General features: G+C 49.7%; 1 protein-coding gene across 1 annotated transcript in view; it reads right to left on the bottom strand.

The window, feature by feature from the left end:
* Window positions 1–5838: 5838 nt before the first annotated feature.
* Window positions 5839–20489, bottom strand: part of TSPAN15 (tetraspanin 15) — a 99649-nt gene continuing 84998 nt past the window's right edge. The window contains exons 4-8 of the mRNA XM_006835846.1: window positions 12817–12912; window positions 11502–11618; window positions 8269–8316; window positions 6336–6452; window positions 5839–5988 (exon numbers count right to left, since the gene is read on the bottom strand). Of these exons, the coding sequence (XP_006835909.1) occupies window positions 5839–5988; window positions 6336–6452; window positions 8269–8316; window positions 11502–11618; window positions 12817–12912 (528 nt within the window). The remainder of the gene's footprint in view (window positions 5989–6335; window positions 6453–8268; window positions 8317–11501; window positions 11619–12816; window positions 12913–20489) is intronic.

The raw sequence follows: 20489 nt of genomic DNA, 5'->3' as shown, positions 1-20489 counted from the left end.
ACAGTTAGAGGCCCAACAATATTGCGGGGTGCTTCCCAGACCCCAGAAGACGGGTTGACAGGGCAGAGGCCTGGGAATTGTTAGAGGAGTTTCTTTTGGCATATAATTTACTAAACCAGTTTGGCCCCAGTTTTCCGTATCTACAAAATGGGTGATCATAAAATAAGGCCCTCTACACCTAGAAATGTTCGGAAACCCTGTTCAGGGTCGCTATGGGTCGGAACCGACTCGATGGCACTTAACAACAACAACAACAACAACAACACCTAGAAATGAGGTGAGGATCAGAGATGGGAGGCAGGTAGAAATAGGAGTTGAGTCCTTCTTGTGGAATTATAGATAGACACATGTGAGCTAATAAAGAACTGATTAAATCTGGGACCTGTGGACTGCAGGCGGGGATAAGTCTAGTGTGGCAGGTAGGGCCTCAAAGCTTGGTGGAGGAAGGACCAGGGAGTCAGACATGTGTTTAAATCCTGGCTGCCCCACTTACCAGAAGGGTGACCCATGGCACGCTCCCTAGCCTTTCTGATCCTCAGGGGCCTTCTCTGTAGCATGGTAATTCGGGGGCACAATGAGGGACCAGTGTCTGGAGAAGGACATCATGCTTGGTAAAGTGGAGGGTCAGAGTAAAAGAGGAATACCCCCAAAGAGATGGATTGGCACAGAGGCAGCAGCAATGGGCTCTAAGGTAACAAAGATTATATTTTATTCTATTATGCATCAAGTCACTATGAGTCAGAACTGACTCACAGCACCTAACGAAAACAGCAACAACATGGGTGAAAAGAGATGAGCACAGAGCCAGTCATGGACAGCACATGTGACAGCTGTTGCTTGGTTCTGTGGTGTAATGGGGATGTTGTTGTTGTTAAGTGCCGTCTAGTCAATTCTGACTCATAGTGACACTGTACAGGGTTTCCAAGGAGCAGCTGGTGGGTTTGAACTGCTGCCCTTGTAGTTCACTGTCCAGTGTTGATCCTACAGTGCCACACCAGTATGGGGATAGGTCACCCAAAGAAAGGGTTGTCCTTGCAAAGACTATGGGCCAGCTCTCATGCCTGTCCATGGCCCCAGCATGTCCCAGCATCATGCAGAGAGCCCCGGTCCATTCACCAACCCTCAGAGTTGCCTGGAGCAAAGGCAGCTGTTGACCACAGTTCATTCATTCCTTAAGTCAGCAAACACTGAGTGGTACTGTACGTCAGGATCTGTTAGGTGCTAGAACAGAACAGACACTTCAGCCTCCACCTAAGCCCTCTCAGACCCCCCTGTCCTCATCCAGCCAGGGCTGCAGGAGCCTGTTCTTTCAGGTTTTGACCAGCTGTGAGCAGACACAATGCAGCAGTGCTCCCTCCTCTTGCCTCCTCTGAGGCCATGGACTGCAATGTCACCAAAAAATCACTCAACACTCAAATATGTACAGCCCAAACTGCAAGGGAGTTCGTGCCTGTGGGGCCACACTTAACTGTGGGGATGGGAACTGATGGCCAAATGATGCCCCTTTCTTCCCTTGGGTGAGCAGCCCAACACAGCGGCTCATGCAGTAATCCACTTCTCTTGCGGCTCTCCCTCATGTCCCCTGCTCCTTCACACCACTTCCCAAATAAGTCACTTGTATGAAACATTTGATCCAAGATCAGCTTTCTCAAGAACCCAGGCTAAGACATTGCAGTTGCTGCCAAGTGCCATCCAGTCAGTTCTGACTCACGGCAACCCTGCATAGGGTTTCCTTGGAGTGGCTGGTGAGCTTTAACTGACAGCTTTGAAGTTCAAACTGACCTTACGGTTGAGTGATATCTTATAGCGCCACACCAGGCTGAGAGAATAAAATTTCCAGAGTTTCCATCTTCATGGAACTTTTTTTTTATGGAAACAGAAAAACAAGATAAACAGATAAAATACAAAGCATATTAAATAATAAGGGCTAGGGAAAAAATAAGTAAGGCCGTAAAGGGTGTTAAGAAAGGAGACTGCAGTTTTATTGAGGGTGTCCGAAGACGGCATCACCAAGGAAGTGACATCTGAGTCAGGATCAGATGAAGTAGAGAGTCAGCCACACTGTGGGAAGGACAAGCACTTCAGGCAATGGGAACAGCACAGCCAAAGGCCCTCCACAGGCCACTGTCAAAGTGGGGGGCGGGCAGTAAGAATAAGAGTTGGAGAGGTCACAGTGGGGCCAGCTGGGGTGTCACAGGACATGTAAACAGCTTCAGCTTTTCCTCTGAGAAGTTGTGGGGGGACAGTCTGCTATGGTCCCTACATCTTCCATCTGTGCTGCCTAATCAGGACCTTGGGCCCAGAACATTCTCTAGGAGTCTGAGAACTGGGTTTGCCTCTACTTCCCAGTTTCTTCTCCTTAATAGGGCAGTCTCCCTCCCTGCTATGCTCAGGATTCCAGTGGTTTGGCAGTCTGATGATTGGCTATGAGCAGGCATAGTTGACTCTCTGATGATTGGCTATGAGCAGCCAATCAATTGAAAGGTTGTTTCCTTGGGGGTGTGGCCTGCTACCAATATTGTTGTTGTTGTTGTGTGCCGTGGAGTCGGTTCCGACCCATAGCGACCCTGTACAGGGTTTCCGAGTCTGTAAATCTTTATGGGAGCAGAAAGCCTCCTCTTTCTCCAGCGGAGCAGCTGGTAGTTTCGAACTGCTGACCTTGTGGTTCACAGCCCGATTTGGAACCACTACGGCTTTAAGCAATGTTATAATCAGATCACTGGCAGAATGTTATAACACGATTACGCTAGTGACTGAGTAGAGAACAGACACCAGGGAGACCAGTTGGGTGGCCTTGAGATTGATCCAGAGATGGAGGAGAGGAAACTTCTGGATATGTCTTGAAGATGGAGCTGATGGGGTGTGCTAGTGGATGGGATGAGGTACGGGAGAGACAGAAAGGTCTAGAATGACTCCAAATGTCTAAGCAATGGTGCTAATGTCTAAGAAGGATGAAGTGGATATTTCCTAAGATGGGGATGATGCTGTAGAAGCAAGTTTTGTGGGCGGAATATATCAAGAATTCGTATAGGACATTTTAGTAGTTGGATGTCTTCAAGTTGTCAAATGCTGTAGACACTGGAGCATTGGATTTAACAGTAGTGTTCACCAGTTTCCTCAATAGGAAGTTTGGGTGGCAACATGGGAACAAGAATCTAAACAGGGAGGTTTAAGAGTGACATGAGGTGAGAGAAATCAGAGACAGTGTGGACAGTCATTCTACAAAGTGGTTATTATGAAGGGAAAGTGAGAGAAAAAAAGTAATGACAGAGAAGGGAGTAAGGTCAAGAATAGTTTGCTTTACCCATCTGACCTAGCTTCGATGGTTTGATAATCAGAACTAGTGGAAGATTTTTTTATTTTTTATTTTTTGATAAAGGAAACAAGTGTAAATTGCTACAATTTGATGAACCTGACCTATACTTATGGATGTAGCAGCTCAAAATACCAACTGAGGGGAAAGGAGTCTTCACATCAAGTATCAATGCTATCCCCTCTGTACACAGGACAGATAGGGATGGGCAACTTAAGACATTGGCTACCTAAAATGAGAGGGCGATAAAGACACGAAGTAACTGGCTTACAAGGTTTCAAGAGGGAGTTTAGTTTAAGAGTATGGGGGAAAGAAAGAGTCCCCACTGAATAGTTTTCATCTTGTCTAGATGGGTCTGGTGAAAAGAGATGGGGATATGATTCTTATGATTCAATAGTGAGTAATTGTTACCATGACTAATTGTGACTGTCACAATTGTAAAGGTAGAAGTTTTGTAACAAAAATGAGGGAGTTGTTAATCTTACAGTCCAGAAACAAAGGACCTTAGGACCATCAAGGGAGAAGAGCAGGAGTGGAATGTGGAACCCTATCCAGAGAAACAGTGACACCAGAGATGGAGGCAGGGATTAGGACATGGAGAGAGAGAGTAGACTCGTGGAAAGAGAAAGACTGAGTGCGGCCAGGAGGCAGGCTTACAGAATGTGCCCTTTGGCTGTTTCAATTATTATATATTCCTAGTGTTTTTCTGTACATCTCCCCATCCTACCCCCACCCCACCCCCCAAAAAAGCAGAGGGAATGGAAGCAAATACTGTTGAATTATGATGCACAGATGATTGTAATCATTCTTTTATTTCATCCTCACTGGCTTTAGTGGTTGGTGTGTAATTTTGAGATGTATTGAGGATTACTGGTGATTGGAATGCAAAGCTGGGATCAGCAATCAACTTGAGCCTGTACACATGGCAGACTAAGCATTCTACTACTTAGCATCTGGTATGATAGGCAATTCCTACCATTTACATTGAACTCTTCAGGATTGGGGGTTTCTGTTGGCCTGACTACTGAGATGCTATCAAGGGCATGAGATTAGCACCTACTTCACAGAGAGAACTGAAGAGAGCGTGCAGTGCAGGTGAGGCCCTCCAGCCCTCCCAGGATAATCCAAGTCTTTGGGCAAGGAGGTTTGGGTGGTCTATGCATGCAAGTCCTGCCATTTCCAGCAGGGGGCAATCAGCACCAAGCTTGGCTTGGCATTAACAGTCGTTACAAGAGTCAGCTCCAGCCTTGGTGTACAATAAATTGCTTACTGTTAGGAGAATCAGTATGGCTCCCTTCAGGACTCTTGACTTTCCTAGTTTCTATTGGCCCCACATTCTGATTAAGGAAACTTGTGCCAAGCCTGTTTCCCAGTTGGTAAAATAGGTGTTGTGGCCTCTGCCTCCGTGAGCTTTCCCCAAAAATTCCTAGAGGAAAGGCAGCATGGGTGGCTCTGGACAGACCACAAACCTAGCTAGGAAATGCCATTTCCATCAGAAGCAGCATGGAAGACTGAGAAGCACCCGGAACCTGGAGCAGGTACCCACGAGCTACTAATCTTCACAGGTTTCCATGGCCTCATCTGTCCCAAATCTTAGAAATCTGCACCAAACAAACCAATGAGGGGTTTCCCAGCCATGGCTGAGACCTTTCTCTCCCCATCCCCACCCAAAGAACACAAAAGACAAAAAGAAAAAAAAAATCACATCTTTATTGATTGGTTAATCAGCTGGTTTGAAGAGACACATGGAGGAAGAAGGAAAGACAGTTTTGATTAGTCAGAAATTCCTATTAACTGTAAAAACATGGGTGTAAAAAGGTAAAAAATTGAGCCAGCCAAGTAGCAGCCGCTGGGGAGGTTCAAGGCACCTGAGAGGCTGAGAAAGTCTAGTTGGGCTCTGGGATGACCCCTTCGTCCTCACCTGGGTAACACACATAGCTAGAAATCCCCACTGCTTTCAGAAGCAGCATTCTTCTCTCTCCCAATTTACAAATCACTAGACAACTGCCCTCCCAAACCAAACCCACTGCCCTGGAATGGACCCCAGCTCACAGCGACCCCATACTGCAGAGCAGACCTGCCCTAGAGGGCTCCCGGTCTTTACAGCAGCAGATTACCACCGCTTTCTCCTGTGCAGCTGGCCAGTGGCTTTGAACCACAAATCTTTCCATTAGCAACTGAGTGTTTTCACAACTAGTCACCAGGGCTCAATTGCCCTCAATGTGGGGGCGGTCATAAATACCCACATCTGGATGAGGCACTGTCCGGAATCAGCCCTGAGCTCCCCCATCCCTAGCCCTGGCTCTGATCCCAGAGGGGCTACTGAGGGGGTTTGGGGGTGAGGATGCAGGCCCCACCCCATGACAAATGCTGTGGTTGTGGATGGCCCCGCAGGCAGCCTAGGCACCAGGCAAACACCAATAGACTTTGGTCAATGAGGGTAGAGGGGCCACATCTTGTCCAGCCCTCATCGTGGGCAGTGAGGTGCAGCCATGGCCTGGTCCCACGGAGGTCCAGTTGGGGCCCTAATTGGGGTAGCACATGCAGCACCCGGTACCCGCTGCATCCACGGTGGGCTTGGCACCGGGCCCCAGGAGCCCGTCGGTGGCCGAGTACTCGTCAATGATGTCCTCCACGCGGGTGATGTACAAGATGGTCAGCAGCACCCCCAGGAACTGAGGAGATGGACAGGGCTGGTGGTGAGGCCTGCAGAGGGGCTCTAGTCTGAGTCCCCTCAGTGCCTCCCGGGAAATCCCAGAGTGTTTCCCTGTCCCCCATCAGCAGAGCCCCCTCCATTCAAGGACCACACCTCCACCTCAGCTTCCTCATTCCTAAAATTAGCATGACTGTGTCTACCTCACAGAGCGAGCTGAGGAGACTGCCTGTGTGAAAAGTCTACTGCCATTCACCCACTTCTTCAACCCCTCCAGTCCTCCAGAGATGAGCTTCCATACCCTGCGTGTCTCTCATCATCAGTACCCATTGCCCACCTGCCCGCCACCCCTACTGCCAACTCCCCTACCTGAGGGAGCAGGATGCCCAGGAGGATGCCTGCCATGATGGTGTAGTTATCCATGAACCAGATGAGCACGGCGTTGGTGCAGCCCCGCACATAGATGGCATCCTGAACAACCAGGCGCTGCAGAGAGAGAGAGGGATGGAGGAGCCTTAGTCCTGACTCGGTCACTCACTGGAGGTCAGGCAAGTCCCTACGTCCCTCCCCGCCTAGTCCCCTCATCTGCCACATGACACAAGCATTCTGGACATTTGTGATGGACTTTTCATTACCACATAATTAGGATTGGAGAGTTATGGGCCACAAACAACAGGCCTGTCTGGGTGCCTCTCAGATGCCCTAGACATTTGTGTGAGTGAAACTGATTTGTAACTATCTGAGCCAAAAGTCAAATTCCAGGTACATATAAAAACCAAAGTATTTCATGTATAGTTTTAATACACTCTGAATTTTCCAGAAAGACTATGTAAATTAATGAAAGATTGTACTTTATTTTGTCCAGAGCTTTATGAAGAGTTGTTCGCCAGCAAAAGATATGCAAGTTACCAAGACAAGCCCCCATATCAGCTGCCTCTGCAGCTGTTGGACTTAGGAATTCATATAGGTGCAAACATTTCATGACTTCATTGTGTCTTCTGCCTGAGCATTGGCATATTGAAATACATTATATAATGGTAAATGGCTTTATTCCGGTTGTATTTTCAATCTTTGTGTTGAATACTTTGAAATTAAGTGTGTAGGTAGATAATGAAAAACAGCTGCCATGGAGTTGGTTCTGATTCACAGCAACCATGTGTGTCACAGTGGAACTATATTCTACAGGGGTTTCAATGATTCATTGTTTGGAAGCAGATTGCCAGGCTTCTCTTCTTAGGTGCATCTGAGTGGACTCAGACCTCCCACCTTTTAGTTAGCAGCTGAGCATGTTAAAAGTCAGAACCTGTGAAAGGCGGAAACCTGTCAAGAAAGCCCTAAAACCAAATCCAATGCCTTCAAGTCAATCCTGACACACAGCCACCATGTAGGATAGAGCAGAGCTACCCCACAGGGCTCCCAAGACTGTAATCTGTACGGGAGCAGACTGCCTCACCTTGCTCCCTCAGAGCGGCTGGGGGATTTGAACTCTGGGCCTTGTAGCTAGCAGCCCAATGCTTAGCCCACTGCACTACCAGGGCTTCTTTGTCAGAGAAGGAAAATTCAGATATTTTCCACAAAAATCTTTTATATAAAAGTGAGATGGATGTACCTCGTCACTCCTTATATCACTGTCAAAGAATGAAAAGTCACAAGACCTGGAAAAACAGGGCAGTCTGGCCGAGTTCTAGCCCTCACAGGTTCCATCCACTGTGTTCACTATAAATGGCTGTTGAGTCTGAGAGGTTGAGAACCACCGCTAGTCTATAGACCTCACACTTTACCATGCATCAGAATCACTGGCTGGGCCCCACCGCAAAAAGTTTTCATTCAGATCTGGGGTGAAGCTCAAGAGTGTGCCTCTCTAACAAGTCCCTAGGACCCATTTTGAGAAGCTTTTTCTCCTCATCCAGGGGGTCATTCAGAAGGCTGACCCAAGGGGCCCCCCAGGAAGCTCACTTCCTGCAGGGGGTCCTGGTCCCCGGCTAAGGACACCAGTTGGAACCATCTGCAGACTGGACCTCACTCATATTCCTGTGCTCTGGGGGTACCAGCAAGGATTGCAATGGGCCTCTCACAAGGAAACCCATAGTAGATGCCCTTTTCCAGCCTGGAAAGCTTCTGGCTCCTGAGTCTTTCTGGGTCTTGAAGAGGCGTGGGAAACCCCCAGCAGTCCCAGACTCCTGTTTACAACTAAGAATGCTGGGAAATCCCAGGTGCCCTCCCCCATGGAAGCCCCTCAGATCCTTGTGGGGCCGGGACAGGAAGAGAACCATTTCCTAGGGAACCGATTCAGAGACATTACCTCCTTGTTGATAGTCTTGTAGCCACACATGGTATTGACCACTTCTGTCTGAAACAGAAAAAGGAAAACAGCTAGCACTGTTGCTCTCCCCATTTAACAGATGAAAGGACTGAGGTACAATGAGAGGCACTGTCCAAAGCCCCAGAACCAGCGTGAGATTCCCACCCAGGCAGTCTGGCTCCAGTGTCTGCAGTGCAACCTCCTCCTTTCAAGAAATGTCCATGGGGGTAAGCATGAGGTGGCTGGGTCCCTGGAACTTGGGAGGGAGGATTCCAGCTCCACCCCCCTTGAGCCCCTGCTTTTCCTATAGGTCCATCAGAAGAGGTCTCAGAGGTCGGGACAGGGTGGTTCATCTGGTTCATTAGAAGGAAAACCCCACACCACAGCTGGTCCAGCCAGGCTAGCTATGGCTTCGCTGAGGGTGAGAACAGGGTCCCTGGTTACACTTCACAGACATCCACCTGCTCAGAAGGCAGCGTGAAGAGACCTCCCCGGGACTCACTCATCTATGCTCAGGGAAAGCCAGTCAGGCCTCAGGGAAGCGGCTCATCATATCCCTGCCCAGGCAGGTCCGAAGTTACAGGGCTGTCCTTCCCTGTCCCCTGTGAGATCTCCTTCCCCATCCAGAACATGGCCCAGCCCACCCTCCCCTCCACATCTAAGTGAATGTTGCTGTGGGTTAGGGTGCCATGGTGCTGGTGATGCTCGGCTTGTGAGTGACCAACCTCAGGTGGACGGTACAGGTCAGGTACTCAATAAGTATTTCTTGAATGAATAAGTGGATGAAGGGAGAGCCTCCTTAGTCTCTTCTGTAAAGCAGTGATGACCAGTGAATGGCACAGGGTTGTTCTGTGAGACGTAAACATAAAGTGCTTTCACAGGGCCCTGCTAACCATCCGGTGTGCCTTCCATCTCAGCCCAAGGAAGGGCATTTGCTACACCTCCAGGAGAGCAGGGTCTCAGACGTTGTCAGAGCTTGGTGTGTGGCAAATAGCCTTCCTTGGTTTCGACTGCCAGGTAGCCTCAGCTCCAGCAATGCCCAACACCCAGATGGAGTCACCATTAGTGATCATTACCCAGGGGAGTCGGGCCTGTGGAACGCGAGACGGCACTGGGCACTCCCCACCTCATTCGTCTAGTCATTCATTCAATAAATATTTATTGAGTGCTTTTTGGTACTTGGAATTTAGAAGTATAAAATGTTCTAGCAAGGGAGACAGAAAGTGAACAACTAACATAACAAGTGAGTGAATAAAATAGGATGTAAAACAGTGACAAAAACCAGTAGGCCTGGAGGCTGAATCAGGTCTTGCCCTCAGGCAGTGCCGAGTTCCTCTCAGATCTAAAACTGGCACAGAAGCCTTCTCCTACAGCGAGAGCCCAGAACCCTCCTCTGTTCCCTGGAAGGAGTTGCCCCTCCACTCAGCACACAGCAGGACACACCCAGGGGCCTTCCAAAGACAAAGCCTGCCTGGGTTTGACCATGGATCCTATAGAAGCCTTCTCTGAAGGCTGCCCAGTGGCCTCTCCATCAGCCCAGGACCACAAAATAGGGGACTCTGCACAGTCCAAAACCCAAAACTAGCAAGGATTTGTCCACTCATCCTGAGACACGAGATGGATGCGCTGAGTTATCCAAGGTCTGAGCACCCAATGGCAGTGAGAGCAAGACCTCGTGGAACAGAATCCTAAAGGGCAGCCAGTCTTTCCCATTTCAGTGTGGCTCAGGCCCAAGTTTGACCTCCTTCTTAAAGTCTCTCTCACCCACCTCCCATATCTGATCAGCTGCAAATCCTCTTGGTTACTTTCTGGTTACTTTCAAAGCTTAACCAAAATATGACCACATTTCAACACCTTCATCACCTCCAGCTGGCTCTGAGCCCCGTGTGGCAGTGCTGTGAGGACTCCTTAGGCTAGGAGCATTGTGGGCAGATCTGGTAAGTCCCTTCCTGGGTAGCCACTACAAGACTGCTCTACACAGTGCAAACATGACTTCTGTGGTGGTGGTGGTGACGGCTATGTGCTGTCAAGTTGGTTCCGACTCATAATAACCCTATATTTCTGAGGCTGTAAATCTATACGGGAGCAGAAAAATCTCCTCTTTTTCCCACATAACTTTCGTGTGTGCTGGGAAAACAAAAAAAAATGTGTGTGGTTGTCTTTAGTGTGATACTTGCAACATTGCAGTGGTGTGAACCTAGAAGCACGATTTCTCTGAGGTGTGCCTATAGAGGTCTTATGTATTTTATTTGAATGATAGCACCAAGAGATCAGAAATGAGAACTGTGTCTGGTACATAGTAGGTCCTCAATAAATATTTGCTTAGTGACTGAAGATGAAGAAGCCTTCAGATCTCAACGTGGACATTCAAGTGCCCCTTCCCTGGGTGACCAACTTGAGGACCACCTCCCACAAGCCTCTGAAAACTCTTGGTTTCTCCCCGATACCCAGACAATCATCCTAAAACGGCCACTAAAATTCCTCAAACAGTCCCCCCACCGTCCCCCGCTGCCACCCAGGCTCTTTTAGGGCGTGCATACACTCAGCACTGTCTCTAGCACACGTGGGTGGGATGCCGCCCCCACCCCCACCAGCAGCTGCTCAGTTTACAGAATCGGCAGTGGGCATGGAGGAGAAATTTTCCATGACTCGTTGGGGCATGAGTAATTGCCAAGCTCTCCCTTTGCCTGGTTCTAATGCAGAAACAAGACAATTTCTGGACACATCAGTCAAACACAGAGGACTGATGATGCCTCCAGCTTCCAAGCAGTGACTGTACAGGATGGAGTTGGGAGAGGCGGAGGCTTGTGTTGATGTCACCAGACCCCCTTCCAAGCACCCTCCGACTGGCCCTGCAGAGCTGACCCTCCCTGGGGCCTCTTCCACTCTGAGCCCGGCTTATACAGTCAGCCAGAGTGTAGCTGCCTGCGGTTCCTCCCAGCTCTGTCCACCTTCAGCAAGTCACCTAACCTTTCTGTAAAATGGGAGATCACAGGGCCAACCATCCACCCAAAGCACTTACCAACAGCACAGGGGTAGTGTTCAGTGCTTCCCCTCATAAAAACCAGGCCTCCCTACTGCACCCCCAGGTTGACCCCTTCCACCACCTTCTCCTGTTCACCCCCACTCACCCACCCGCAGTACATCTGTCCTCAAGTTGAGCAGAAAGGCGAGGGAAGTGTTTGACCAGCTAGGGAGAACCCCAAAAAACTCCCCACCCACAGGAGTGGTACCTTGTTTGTGAAGCAGCAGGTATAGGGTACACCACAGGCCAGGGGCCCGGGGGCAGTGCAGTCATGGTACTGGTTTTTGTTCCAATCTCGGTAGTCTTCCCCACCACAGCACTTGAACTGAGAAAGGAAGCAAGCAAGAAAGATGGGCGGATGGCAGGAGGGGCCTACAAGAAACTCATTAGACCACTCTGTTAGATCAGAGCTGTCCACAATAGCAGGAGGTAGTGAGCACCCTGTCACTGGGAGGCATATAAGCAAGGCAGGCTGGGCAGCCCCAGGCTGGAATACCATGGTGGTGACTGGCTATAAGAGGAGCTGGAGGAGAGCTCACTGGGTCGTGCTTTGTCAGGACAGAGCATCCAGAATGGCAGGGCTGCCCAGGAGGCGGTGAGCATAGATCAAATACTAGGCACGTGGCTGGCCTGGTACAAAGCAGAAGCCCGGTGAGCACTGGTCATTCTGTACCCCTGCCCCCGGGAGAATGGAATCCCAGGCCCGCTGACAGCTGATTCCAGTGACAACAGCTGGTGGCACGTCCCTGGCAGAGAAGGGCCTTCAGATGCGGCACCTGTTATAGCCACAGGAAGGAGCCAGGACCCTCAAGTTTGAACCAGGAGAGTGGCAAAGTCAAGGCATCCTCACACAGCCCCCCGAGAAAGGAGCCCTGGAATCCCCTTCACAGAGAAGGACCCCAAAGCTCAGGACTAATAAGATCAGTGTGTAGAAACCAAGGTGAACAGTGGCCGGTCCTACTATTGTTACTGCAACGACAGACTTGGGTGGACTTGGGTGAGTGGGACCATGTCCCCAAAGAACTCCTGGTCAGCATCATATTTAAGAAGTGTCATGAAGGGGAGAGAAGACTTGCTCTGCTCCCCCAGTGTGGGGAACCAGGAAGACCTCTCCCTCCACCTGGCTGGCTGAAGGAACTTGGCAGAGGGAGCTCTGGGCTAGATGGTTTGGAAGTCACTCCCACCTCAGAGACTTTTGCCCACTGGAGATTGGGACCCTTTCTTGCTCTGTCTCTTTGCAGGGGGCACCCCAGGGACCCTAAAGTAGCTTGGAACACATCTGACTTTTTTTTTTTTGGCAGGGAAGGGTCATGTAACTCAAGAGGGACAGGTAGGATGGAGACATCCTAGGCCAAGTGTGTGGGCAGAGGACTCGGTGAGAGGTTGGGGTCTGGCTTCACCATCCTTGGTGGTCCAGCCACTACTGATCCTCAACTTTCAAGTTTGTCTCCTGCCCCTGCACCCCCACCCTCTTAGTGGGGTCCTGAATTGGGGTGAGGGGGCAGACAGCATAGGAAACTCACCTGCTTCTGAACGAAGTCCATGATGTTTTTGAAATCGAGGTCATCATAGTAGTTCTCAATTCCTCTTCGAATGTTGTTGTTCAGGAAGTCAATGGTCTATTGAAAAGCAGAGATCACAAAGGGAAAGAGCCACATGTACCCAGAATCCAACTCAAGTTTTCCTAGAAGTCTGGAGGGTATAGAGTGTCCCTTGGGTCCAGGTAGCCCCGTTCCTGTCTGCACAATGTGTCCCCTCCAGTCCCAGTCCTGAACTTCCACAATCCCGCTGCCCCACACCCCAGCCAAAGTGGTTCACCCCCCATTCCCTACAGATCAGACATCTGAGGGAGTGGGCACCCCACCGAGGCAGCGATGCTGAGAGGTGGGGTGGAACGGGGCTGCCCGATTCCGATCTAGTGCACTTCCCATCACCCAGACTCAGGCCTGAGCTGGAATCTTCTCTCAGTCCCTCCACCATTCAAGCCCCTATTTTACAGATGAGGAAGTGGAGGCTTAGAGAGGGGGTCACAGAGCAGGCCAGTCAAGGACCAGTGTGGCCTAGAATTCAGGCCTCTTTCTGTGTCCACAGGCCACACTGCCCACCCTGGCAGCCTGGATGCAACAGTTCCCCACTGGGAGCTGGCACATGGCGGTGGGCCACCGGCTCACAGTCACACTGGGCTTTGGGCATCAACAGCCCAACTGTTGTGCTGAGATCTGGGAGCACAAAGGGCCCACAGCAGGGGTGGGGGGTGGGCTCCACAGAGGAGCTCGCTGAGACAATCGGAGCTTTCAGACATAGAGGCCTGCCTATCCCAGAAACCTTGCTGGCACAAAGGCAGCATTCTCAGCTCTGGGGCTGGGGCTGGGGTTGGGGCTGGGGCAGTGCCCACAGGGCCCTCCTGCCATTATAAGACCCTTCACAGCTCACTTCTACTCTCTGGGCCTCAGTTTCCCCACTTGTGAACCCATGCTGAGGCTTATCATTTAAATGTTTTTATTGTGGTAAAAATATAAATGATAAAAACATTTGCCATTTCTGCACTTCGTACGTGCACGATGGGCTCATCAGCATTCATTACATTCACGGTGTCATGCAACCATCACTGCTCTTGCTCCCAAGTAGGCCTGTCTTCAGGGAGACTACCAGCTCCGAGGCTCAAAGACTAAGCTGAAAAGGGAGGTCAGCCCCTGCAGCACCCAGACCGTGACACCCCATTTAACTTGTGTCTGTTTCCTTGCCTGCAAAATGAGGATGAAAATGCTCTATTGTGAGGCTTAAGTAAATGAAAACTATACACGCGTTACAACCAGAACATTCTATATAAGGAGGATGGAGAGACTGACATGCTTACTGTGAACATACGCTATCAGGAAAGACCCGTCACTAGAAAGAGATGTCTCATTTGGTAAAGTGGAGGGTCTGTCAAAGCAAGGGACCCCTGCCCCACCGTCATGATGAGCTAGAATGATACAACAGCTGCCAACCAACATGAAGATGGCCTAGGACTGGGAAACGTGTTCTTGTACCATGCACTGCCAGAAGAAAGAACAGCTCTATCTTGGAAGAAGTATAGCCAGAATGTGCATATACTTCGGACATGTTATAAGGAGAGATCATCATGTTTGGTAAAGTACAGGGTCAGTGAAAAGGAGGAAGATGTCCAACAAGATGGACTGACCCAGTGGCTGCAATAGTGGGCTTAAACATGGGCATGGTTGTGAGGGTGGCTCAGGACCGGGCAGTGTTTTAGTTCTGTTGTACACACGGTTGCTAAGAGCCAGAATGGATTCAATGACACCTAACATTCCTGGTACAGTGCTGTAGAAGCAGCACTGGACTGCTAGCCACAAGGTTGGTGGTTCAAACCCAACAGTCACTCCTTGGAAAGCCTATACAGGGTCACTATGAGTCAGAACTGACTCAACCACACTTAACAACAACAATTTAAGGAGTCCTTAATTTGGCACTGGACCGATTTGAATCACAAAGTTGGTGGTTCAAACTTACCTTGGAAACCCTATATGGGATCACTATGAATCAGAGCCGACTTGATGGCACTTAACAACAACATTCAAGTACGGATTTAGCAGAAACCCCTGCATGTGGCAGGGTGCTGGGCACAGATGAGGTATGGATATTATTATATCAGACCTTTGTTTTTCGAGAAGACAAACATCCTACGACCCCACTTCAAATCCAGCCTATGAAATGGGTATGAAAATAGCTGATTCCAAGGGAAACTGAAGCCTTCAAGTCTTGTTCAGAAGAACTACCTGATTGGAGGCAGCCTGCAGGGCAGGAGTCCCTGGGCCACCAGGACAGGTAACCCCTGCTACAGAACTCACACAAACACATTCTAGCCCAGAGAGACATGTGACGCGTCCAAAGTCTCATAGCTGGTCAGTGGCAAAGAGAAGCTAGAACCATCTGACAGTCCAAAAGACCAACATAAGCACCCAAGGCTCAGTTTTGGGATCTACTCTCCAAACTTTCTCGAGTATCAGAGAGAGACAAACAAAGGACTACAAGGGTCACCTCCTCCTTACGAGTCACACTGCTTGCTGTGGCCAGAAGGAAAGCCCTCTGCCGATGGTGATCGGTGGCTTCCTCCCCAGCAGACCCAGGAGCCAAGAGCAGACGTCAGCCAAGAGGAGAAAGGATGCAGGCAGTGGAAAGGTACTGAGCTCACCAGCCTGCCACCCCAGTCTGGCACTGGATCTGGGGACCAGGATGAGTTTAACTGCTGCTTGTGTAGTCTGGCCTGAGGCAGAACCCATCTGGCCTCAGGCCCACCCTTCCCAGAGGCCCCCAAAGAAGGGTGATGATGCCTTTCCAACCCTGCTTAACGAAGCAACAGGCCATCTGGTGAAGGCATGGTTGTTGTTGCTAGGTACCAGTGAGTCAGTTTAGACTCATAGCAACCCCATGTACAACAGAAGGAAACACTGCCCCGTCCTGAATCACCCTCACAATCCTTCCAATATCTTGAGCCCATTGTTGCAGCCACTGGGTCAGTCCATCTTGTTAAGGGTCTTCCTCTTGTTCACTGACCCTGTACTTTACCAAACATAATGTCCTTTTCCAGGGACTGGTCTCTCCTGATAACTTGTCCGAAGTACATAAGACAAAGTCTCAACATCCTGGCGTCTAAGGAGCATTCTGCCTATACATTCAAGATAGATTTGCTCTTTCTCCTGGCAGCCCATATCCTTCAATACTCAGGATTCCAAGACATTGTTTCTTCTTCAGTCTTCCTTATTCACTGTGCAGTTTTCACATGTATATGAGGCGATTGAAAATGGAATGGCTAGGGCTGTCTACGACAAAGATCACGAGGATGGGGTCATCTGCCACCACAGGGTGGGCTGGGAGGACGAACTCACAGTCTTGAATAGCACGCTGCAGGGGAGCCTTGGCTGAGCTGAGGAGGGCAGTGATACTGGGACTGGAGACATGTCTGGGTCATACATGTGGGATGTGTGTCCAGCACTTTCTTCTACTCTTGAGGCATAGCAGACAACAGCCTGGCTCACTGAGTCCCTCCCCTTCACCACCTCTCTGATCCTCCAAGTCTCTCTGCTACCCCGAGCTCCTCACATGGTGCCACTTGGATGTCTAGAATCCCCCAGGGCTGACTTGAGGTGCAATGAGGCTCCCCCATACTCTGGTGAGCAGCTCCGGCCTCTATCCCCAAATCGCCCTCACCTCTGAGCACTTTGCAAAGACACAGACTCTCTTTGTGAACACCAGGCCTTCCATCTGGTAAGCAGGGAAGGGAGACCCTGTAGAGGCCTCTGGGAATTGGCAGGAAGAGCAGATGGCCCCAGGCAGGCAGCAGCTGCCTCCAGTCCCATCGGGGACTTTATGTTGGCTCTTGCAAACGTCCCCTGCCTTTGGCACTGTGTGTGAGTGGGACTGTGGGTGAATGTGTACAGAAAGATGTGCCCTCTATATTAGGTGGTTCTTATGCTGTGATTCAGGGGTGGGAAGGGTCTTCAAGTTTCACAGGAGATAAACTGACGGTTAGAGGAGAAACTTCAGCTGTGTGGTTTATAAAGTGTCACGCCCATGCAGTCGGGCATCTATAACATCTGAGGACAGACCCTGGGGGCGGGGAACTGGAGGGAGAGAAGATTCTCGCTTCCTCTGCCACTTCCATCAAGGCCAAACCCACCCAGTTCCACCCCCACCTGGTTCTAAGCCAGCTCACATCAGCAGGGGCAGCTCCAGGGAGAAATCACTAGCACTACATCAAGGTCATGTGGAGCAGACTAAATTAAGCAAAGATTGTTGTACTGTAGTGGTTCGTGTGTTGTTGTGAAGCTGGGAACCACACCACAGGTATTTCAAATACCAGCAGGGTCACCCAAAGTGGACAGGTTTCAACAGAGCTTCTAGACTAAGAAAGACTAGGAAGAAAGATCTGGTGATCCATTTCTGAAAACAATGGTCACTGGAAACATCATGAACACTATCTGATATAGCATAGAAAGATGAGCCCTCAGGTCAGATGGCACTCAAAGTATAACTGGAACAGAACTGCCTCCTCAAAGCAGTGTTGGCATGGATGGGGCAAAGTTTTCAGGCGTTTCATTTGCTGATGATCAGGCACAATGCAAAATGAGAAGAAACCATTGTGAATATCCATTTATAATCGGAATGTGGAATACCTCAAGTATGAATGGAGGAACATTGGAAGGTATCAATCAGAAGGGACCAGTTCCATAGTCAGGAAGGACACTATGATTGATAAAGTAAGAGGGTAAGCAAATCAGAAGACGACCCTCAAAGAGATGAACTGGCACAGTGGCTGTAACAATGAGCTTAGACACAGTGGTGATTGTGAGGCTAGCACTGGACCGGGCAGTGTGTCATTCTATCATACTTGGGATTGCTATGAGTCAGAACCAATAACAAGAAGCAAACAGCAAAGCCCTAAGGATTTCAGAGTGCATCAGACTCAGGCTACAAACAATGGTCATCTCTAGTGCTTTGTTATTTTTAACTCTAGTTGGAGTCTCTGCATCACCCCTCCCTGTAGAGGCACTTGTAGTGTTTTGAAATGAATGGGAACCTAGAGAGGAGCATGTGGTAAGAGCCCCTCCATAATAGGAGGCCAGAGGAGTTGTAAAGGAAGGAAGTGGATGGGATTACAGCTGGAGCCTTCTGCCAAGTTTAGCCCAGAAGGACCCCAGCACTTTCTGGGGATGGATCTTCAGCCTCTAGGGCTGCTGGGAACTTCAGTCCTGGGATCAAACTTATGCAGGCTGCCCTCCCAGTATCCACAGCTCCCATATTAGCTTCCAAAATCCAAGACTGATTGAGGGGAGGTTGCTGGAAGTCCAGCCCAACTCGCTAGCTTATCAGTAACTTATGGTGGAAGGCAGCTGCCCTTCCTCCCTTTGTGCCTGGGGTACAGCCATCATCTGACCTTCCCCAGCCCTTTCAGAGGCAGATGTGCCCTCTGTTCCTAGACCCCAGCCTCTGCTTGGGCACTGGAATGAGTCTAATCTAGCATCTAAGAATTGAAGACAACCCAGAAAGCCAAATGGAAGAGGGTAGAATGCTGAGGGTCTTCTGAAATACTTTCCCGAGCATTCCTCAGACCTGGCCTGAAGTCTACATGTTTGGCCCACCGTTGGTGTGGACTTATGCAGCAGTTTCCCAGGTATTTTGAGCTTTGGTGCAATATGCTAGCAGTGGGAGTCTGGCCGGCTCATGGCAGAACTTTGGGTGGGAAGGATCCCTGGGCAAGGTCCATGTGCCACAGGCCACGGTGCCAGCCTCCTTCCTCCAAAAGTGGACCGGAGCCAGCGCCATGATCATATATTCAGCCTGGTGACCCCGCCTTCCCCTGGCCTGGTGTTGTTGTGACCATAGCACTTCAGAGAAAGGCTGTCCCCTCCCAGCTGGTGGTTATGGGGTGGGGGTCCTGACACCAGCTACAGCTCAGCTCTGCCTGATCTTACACGTCTGTACACAAGGACCACCCTGCCACCTCTGGCATCCGACATCTGCACCACAACATGCTGGGGCAAGGAGTCAGCCACAGATAGTTGTAGGGGTTACTCAGCTCCTTCCCTGCCTCTGGATGAGGTCTCGGGGCTGCACTAATGCCCAGGCCCTTGGGAAATGACCAGTGAAGCAGCTTCTACTGACCACTGGGTAAGAAGAACCCTCTCCAGGGTCAAGGGGTGATTGGCCAGCAGTGTGGGAAGTCTGTGTATCCTTCCATGGCCTGGCACCTTCCCAAGACCCAGTCTGATGATTGCCTTCACTTGTCACCCCAAGTGGGTTCCTGTAGTGAACAAATAGCCTCCAGGGATGGAGAGCCAGCTTGATATTTTGTGGCTGAGAAATCTATGATCTTTGCTCGGTGAGGAAAAATCAGGCACTGAGAACTCACCTCTTCCAGGCAGCTGGCCCAGATTGCTCTAAACCATTTGGAACAACAGAGATGGAGTAGCCTGGCTGGTGATGGAACTGGTAGGAAGGTGTTGGGAACTCATCACCTCCAAACTGTAGGAAGGCATGGGATAGCGAAGCTACTCCGTCCCTGTTCTTACCACTGGCCTGTCTTTTCTTCACAAAATCATACTTACATTATTTTTCTCTTCATGGTATCTTCCCTTGATTATATATAAAGAAAAAAAAATGGGGCAGCTAGGGGCCATCCTGGTATAGTGCTGTAAAATAAGCATTCAACCCCAAGGTTGGTTTGAACCAACAGGTCAGTGGTTCAACCTCACCAGCCACAACTCAGAAACTCTATACAGGGTTGCGGTGGGTTAGAATCGACTCGACAGTACTTAACAACAACAAGGGGGAAATATAAAGAAGAGAACTAAAACCATTCTGCTCCCACACCTTAGAGGAAACAAGAATTACTATTTCTACTTCTTTCTAATCTTTTCTTTACGCCTGTTTTGTTGTTGTTGTTGTTGTTGTGGGTTTGTTGTTTTTTAATTGTGGAGATCTTATTGTATTTATATTTTTGTATCATGTTTTAAATTAAATTTCATATCATGTTTAAGTTATAGGAGGGGGGTTTTAAGAAGTTTGTGGAAAAGTGAAATGAAAAGACAATGGTGATTTTTTCAAGAACTTTTTGAACCCCTCTGTATGTCCTGAGTTTCTTCCAAACAGTGGAGAGCCGTGGCAATGGGCTCTTTCTGAGTTTCACTCTAGGCTGTCCCCAAGGCCCTCCCTGAGGGTCAGTGTTGCCCATGAGGAGTGAAACCAAGGAGAAAGGGCACAGGTCACAGGCCAGGAAGCTGAGGGGGTAGTAAACAACTGGGAACTCTCACCCTGACCCCAGGCCTTTGCTATCCTAAGATGTGAGGACCGAAGGGCTCCGGGGGGTCAAGGGTCAGTGCCCTTGTCTTAGCACCCTTTGCTGCCTTACTGGAAGATGACAACTAAGACCGCTTTTTGTGAAAGTACGCTGAGATTCCAGAAAAAGATGGTGGATCGGGTGGAAGTGTAGTGACGAGCTCTGCCGAGAACAACACATAATACAAGACCAAGAAGACTCAGGGAATGGTCCCAGTACTCTGAACCACATAATGGAATAGCTAGAAGGTTGGAAGACTTACAGCTGGGGAGTTTGTGGCAGAAGCAAGAAATCCATTGTTTCCTGGTTCGGGACGCTTAGGTGCTCCAGGAGCCGCCATTTTGTGTGGGGCCAAGC

This window comes from Chrysochloris asiatica, unplaced genomic scaffold, assembly GCF_000296735.1.
Source record: "Chrysochloris asiatica unplaced genomic scaffold, ChrAsi1.0 scaffold00020, whole genome shotgun sequence".
Taxonomy (NCBI): Eukaryota; Metazoa; Chordata; class Mammalia; order Afrosoricida; family Chrysochloridae; genus Chrysochloris; species Chrysochloris asiatica.
The sequence above is the reverse complement of the archived record's forward strand: the minus strand, read 5'-3'. Positions and strand labels throughout refer to the sequence as shown.